The following is a 6,394-nucleotide window of genomic DNA, read 5'->3' as shown; positions in this document are numbered from 1 at the left end:
GGCAGTGCTATGTTCTGGGGTTGCTGCAGTTGGTCAGGTCTAGATTCAGGAATGTTATGTGTCCAAAGAATGAGGTCAGCTGACTACCTGAATATACTGAATGACCAGGTTATTCCATCAGTAGATTTTTTCTTCCTTGATGAAACTGGCATGTTCCAAGACGACAATGTCAGGATTCAACAGGCTCAAACTGTGAAAGAGTGGTTCAGCAAGCATGACACATTTTCACATCTAGACCTTAACCCCATTGAGAATCTTTAGGATGTGCTGGAGATGACTTTGCGCAGATTTGACTCTCCCATCATCAATACAAGATCTTGGTAAAAAATTAATGCAACTCAGGACGGGAATAAATGTTGTGATATTACAGAAGCTTATCGAAACAATGCGACAGCAAATGCGTGTCTTATTCAAAGCTAAAGACAGTCCAACTAAATATTAGAGGGTGTGCCTTCTGTTTTTTTTTTGGGACGGCCAGCGTATTTAAAATGTAGGATGCCATGTTTTTGAGAACCTTGGCACTGGTAGAGGTTGGATCAGCTCAACACATTATCTTATGTAAAACTGTATCACTTTAAACACTGTACAAGCTGTACTGTAAAACATACTAAAGATTAATACTGGTTTAAATTAAATCATGTAATGTCAGCAGGCGTTTAGTATTCAGTATGTAGACATCTGATTAATCATGTTTTACTTACTATAAGTAAAAGCAGCAGATCAACAATGCATAAATATATTTCATTGCAAGTAAAAGTTGTGTATTCAAAACCTTATTTGGATTAAAGTACAGAAGTACTAATGCCAACAAGTGTCTATAGGGATCAAAAATAAAGGTCTTTAGTATGTAATAAGAATTACCCTGTAAATGTAATGGAGCAGAAAATAGTAGTAAATGTATAATATTCCAGTACAAATACATAAAAATTGAACAGCATAGTACATGTACTTTTAAAATTCAAATGTATAATGAAGTTAAATATAGACTTACTGGATGTGTGATCCCTGGTTTATCTGCTGGGCAGCACAACGCAGTGCAGAAGTCAGAGAGGAAAAAAAGGAGGGAGAGGGAATAACAAGAGGAAAGTAAGAGTGAAAGAGAGCTGCAGAGCATTTACCCTCCCTGCTAAGTTTTTACTGCGCTCTAAAAGTCTCCTCACTGCACACTCATGTCCAGCCCTCTATCTTCAGTGTCTCCTCCCTGTTTCTCAACCCACCTTCCTGATTCTCCCTCCTCCTGCATCCATTAAACATCTATATGAAACTGTGATTGTTACTGTAGTTTTTATGTTATGTACCATATTATGGGGAGAGCATCCATGTAGAAGTGACACTTGTGCATGATGACATTTTATAGCATGCGGATAAATTGCCGCCTCTAGAATTGAGGAAACAAGTGTTTTTTGGAAACAAGTGTGATCTATAAGAGAACTGAATGTTTTGATGCATTCAAGGTCAAAAAGGCACAACTTAACCTGAGTTTTCTGCTTTACAATTTACTGTAAAGTTGTTACAGTTGGTACATCGAGTCCATGTTTCAGAGAAATGGATATTTCTGTTCTTGGCTGGGCGAGTCCCAAGACTTCTCTGCCTCCCACTGTGTCCTCTCTAATTTAGTCCTTGTAGATTACAGCCTGTCTTTACAGGGCACACATGACCAGTGGAGGGAAAAGCATCCCTTTCATTCTGAAACATATGTACAGAGCGAACATATAAACTTAGTCTTTTAGGAGTACTTATCTCTGGACACATCTCTAAATGTGCAGGACCTCTATTTAAAGCTGCCCATGACTCCTTTCTTATTTCATTGCTCCTTATTGTGACAGACGACGTGAGATGGTGATATTATAGCTGTCCAACCTGACAGTTCAAGTGTGAACAAGGTGGTAATTTCTTTTCTTTCTAGACAACACTAAAGTGTGTTTGCCAAACGGTTGAAGATTTGTTTGTATCATGTGTATATTCTGTATGTCTAGGGGCGACCGTGCTGTAATTGGTAAGGCAGGAATCCTTGTTCGCCTGATTTCTTACTGGGATCACAAGTTGGAAACACCAGTGCAGTTTTTATAAAATCTAGTTTGAGCTTTTTCATATTTTCCAGGCAGAGGAAGAAATATCAGGAACTAAAAGGAGAGAGTCTCCATACCAAAATAATGGATGTGATCACTGTAACTCACAGTGGTTATGTATTTAGAATTGATGATGGCTGCCCATACCTTATGAATGTCTAAATAGTTTCTATAGTAGAAAAACACATTATTAAAAATATATATCAAAGACACAAATGAGCCACAGCTTTGCACTAGACTGGCATCTTTGTTCTTTATAGTGAATATTGGCACAGCTTGTTTTGAATCCCACAAACAAATCACATTACTTCTTGAAATATTCACTAGAACACCAAGTGTGAGATAAATTCAACAGATGAAAATAGTCCCAGCCGTGTTCATACAAGGAGCAACAGCGCTTGATAAAGAGTCAATCGCTGCCGAAGACAGGCTGGGAAGGTCTTTAAGAGAGAGACTAACTTATTAGAGCTGGTATTTTCATGGGGTTTGTTGACAACATACACACGTAGTTCACCTTCAAATTCAAAACTATACAATGAGCCCATTTTAAAAATTCTTTATTAAGTTTTCTTAAATCAATGTTTGATACTTGAAGCAAGAATGAACAGAAATGCTGAGCAGACATCCACATGATGAGGATTCATCCTGGTTTGTTCAGGTACACTTTTCTTTCTTGATATTCATACAGCCTCCAATATAACAGAGGTTCTGCTTTTTTTTCATGAGACATTATGGCAAGGTGCAGGGAACGCAGACAAGAGGAAACATTTAAAACCCACCTCCCATACAAATACCCTCTTCAGCACAACCACAGAACAGAAAAAAAAAAAACAAAAAAAACAAAACACCTTTTCCTTTTACACAAAATATGGTCATGTTATTTACACAACTTTCACTCACCTAGACCATAAGGTACAAACATACATCTATCTTTCAACTGCACATTTCTCCAACCTACAGTGTCCCTTTGGATCGCTACTCACTACTACATCTTAAAACGTAGCTCTCATGCCCACAGTGCTAGCAAGAATCTATAGAGTGGCAGTCTGATATACCACACAGGGCAGTATAATTTGCATCAGACCCAGATTTCACTAATATTCTGCAACTCACTGTTCAAATTGCATCTTCAAGCCACGATGACGCAAAAGGGTGCTCAGTAGACAGCGTCTCGGTTTGACATCATTATTAAAGATGTTTTTAATACCCGTACCGAGATGGAAAATGTCAGTGTCAGGGGCACAACGCTTCTCAGCAGACCCCAACCAGTTGTGCTGCCTGGTAGATTGTGGTATGTGTCGGCAGGACTTCTTGAGGTCATCCAGGTGGCTGATATACAGTACTTTGGGAACAGGGTCTTAGAACATAACATCTGAACTAACTATAGCACCTCAAAGTGGTTTGAAATCCGGGCACCTATGAACTCTTCCATTTACTATACAAATCTACTCGCATAACAGTCTCCTACAAACACTTCCATGGTCACCTCTATGGCACTTTCAGGTCTTTACAGTGGTAACAATTATTAAAGGCAAACAACAGACTGAACCATTACCCGTCTCAGCTTCCCCCTGGGAAACAAATCTAAACATCAAGAAAATAGAGCCTTTTATTTTAGCAAAACAGCTCAGAATAGACAATTCAATGGTTCCTAGTTTTATACTGGTTTGGGGCTTCTGAGAAACAACCATTAAAGAAAACAAAACCAAAAAAAACAAACAAGTGGAAGTGCTAAGAGGGATATAAGCACAGCTGGAACAAGAAACGGGCTAAAATTAACAGTGAAGTAATAACCAAATAATTAGATCATCCAAGATACAGGCAAGTCTCGGATGTCCATTTTCAAAGCCCTCAAATAAGGATGAAAACAGGAGTTTATAGTGAGAGGTACCCGAAAGGCCAATGACACGAGGCACATATTCACACACAATCTAGGCCTTTAGGGTCGATCATGAGCAGTTTCTGTAGCAATCTCCAGTTTTATCACCAGATGGGGTTTTTCTTTTATTAGCCAAGTCAACGTGTGATTACTTGGTGTCATTATGTGTCTATTCCTGTTTTGTTTGTACAGAAAATATAGATCTGAGATGTGACATAATGTAAAGGTACGGTGACAAAAAATAATCCTACTACACTTGACTATAGTGGTGTGTTGAACAGACCCGTGGATACTAAACAGTGAGGTCATTAACTGAACCTCCCACAATAACAAAACAGAGCTGAGACAAAAATCCACAAATTTGGTCTTTCCCCGGGCAGCAAATTAAGTGTCACAATAACAACCAACCAGTGTAAATGAGTTACTACAGTAAAGTGTTTACAGAAAGAAGTTTTTTTTTCCCCTACACCATAAAGGGACAACGGGATTTGTGGAATGTATGTTCTCCAATATGTACACAGTGCATGTTCAAGAATCAAGACAGAAGGGAATGCATGTTTACATAGACACATGTGTCCATAGTCAGGTTGTCAAGAAGCAACTGAAATACAAAAGAAACAAGACAAAGCAGGTACTGATTTGTGCAGAGTCAACACAGACAGCAAGAATTCATCATCCATGATATATCTGAGTGTTGTATAGACTGTGGCAGCTAAATGTGGTTTCAATCAAAAATTATGACCTTCTAATTACAGGGCATGTGATGTCAACCTTCCTTTCACAACTACTGTACTTAAATCATTATAATTTCATAGTAAATTACTGATGAAATTCTCCTTGTAGCATAACCAGTCTACTGCACATAACATCACTGTTATCGATGGTGAATATTACCACAAAGGGAGAGAAAGAAATACTGTTAGGGAGGTGTAAACAAATTTCAAATTTGGCAACATAATCATTTTGGAATGTCCTAACACGAAACACTGATAACTATTTAAAAAAACATTTGGGTATGCAATAGTAAATGGGAACTGCTGACATGGAAATTTCCTTGGTAATTATTCTAAAACTTTATTAATAATTATGTAAGACCTTTTTATACAAGTAGAGAAAATAAAAATGACTGCCACAGAATAAAAGGAAGTCCTCTGTATTTGCGTAATTTCCGCTAAATTTGCCACATGTCCTTATTCCACCTGTGTTAAACTGAGGGTCGGGGGCTGGCTAAGAAAAAGTTCATCTGGAATGTTGCTAGGGATCGTTGCTAGGCAGGACTCAGACAAAGCACGGCCACTGAGGCAGACAGTGACTGGTCCCGCTCACCCCCAGCTGATGAATGTCCTGAATAGTAGCAGGTTGGGTACAGGGTCTTTAAATGGCAACTTTGGACATTTGCTCTTCAAGTTTGATGATTCGCTTCTCCTGACTGCTGACCAGGTCCTTGAGAGATTTGATTTCTTTCAAGATCTCCTCCAGCTTGGCTTCAGATTTCTGTGAGAGACAGAAAACACAAGTGAGACTTTTCAGCATGTTTATATTCATTTCTATCACAATACAGCTAAAGCCACAACTATAGTCACATCTGAACCAATGTTTGACCTGACGTCTTAATAGTGCACAATACACCTCGTGTGTTAAAGATGCTACTTTGAGTCTTGCATTGTATATGCCATGTGGCAGGGCCTGGTATCCTGAGGGTTAATATGTGGCTTGTGATTACAGAGCAAAACTGCAGAGAGACGAATGGGCTTGGTCCCAAGAGCTTGGCTGTATTGTGGGTGAGGTGCGGCAGGACGCCCAGCAGCAGGCGCCCAGAGCAACAGCAGACCCCTCAGTTTGTGGGTCAGAGAGTAGGCTGAACAACTTCTTCAAACCACTTCATGAAGACAGGGAGCAATTTGCCATGTTTCTTACACATATTATTTGTCCTAACAAGCACCAGACATGAGTCCAGCGGTGAGGGGCATTAATGACTAAGTTGGGTCAGTTTCAGCTCTAGACCAGACCAGAAAGTGTTGTTTTACTAAATGTGAAGTATGTAAAGTGACTGTTTGACAAATCTTTAGTTTAATTATCAGACACACTGGATAAACGTAGAAAAAGCAAACACTCACAACCGATACATTTGGGGAGGCACACTTCTTGTCAGGACTTGGGTGCTCCGTCTTCTTTGGGCCCTTGTGGTCTAAAACGTTCTTTTTGACCACCTTAATTTCACGGTTCTTGCCCGGGACATAGCCATTCTTGAGGGAGATGAGGATGGGGTCTCCATTCTTGCCTTCACACCACTCCTCAGCCTCCAGGGCAGAGTCTGGTCCAGCTGTATCTGGGTACAAGTCATCCTGGAACAGGTCCGACTGAAAGGAAAAAACAGAGTGTCAAGGCATGATGAAAACAAAATATTATAAAACAAGTCCTCACTGAGTTGCCTGTGATTTAACAA

General features: G+C 39.5%; 1 protein-coding gene across 1 annotated transcript in view; it reads right to left on the bottom strand.

The window, feature by feature from the left end:
• Window positions 1-2,610: 2,610 nt before the first annotated feature.
• Window positions 2,611-6,394, bottom strand: part of coro1ca (coronin, actin binding protein, 1Ca) — a 29,004-nt gene continuing 25,220 nt past the window's right edge. Inside the window, exons 10-11 of the mRNA XM_026343307.1 lie at window positions 6,066-6,308; window positions 2,611-5,442 (exon numbers count right to left, since the gene is read on the bottom strand). Coding sequence (XP_026199092.1) covers window positions 5,323-5,442; window positions 6,066-6,308 — 363 coding nt within the window. The 3' untranslated portion in view covers window positions 2,611-5,322. The remainder of the gene's footprint in view (window positions 5,443-6,065; window positions 6,309-6,394) is intronic.

This window comes from Anabas testudineus, chromosome 9 (genome assembly GCF_900324465.2).
Source record: "Anabas testudineus chromosome 9, fAnaTes1.2, whole genome shotgun sequence".
NCBI classification, from domain to species: domain Eukaryota; kingdom Metazoa; phylum Chordata; class Actinopteri; order Anabantiformes; family Anabantidae; genus Anabas; species Anabas testudineus.
Note: the sequence above shows the minus strand (reverse complement) of the source record. Positions and strands in the feature narration are given on the sequence as shown.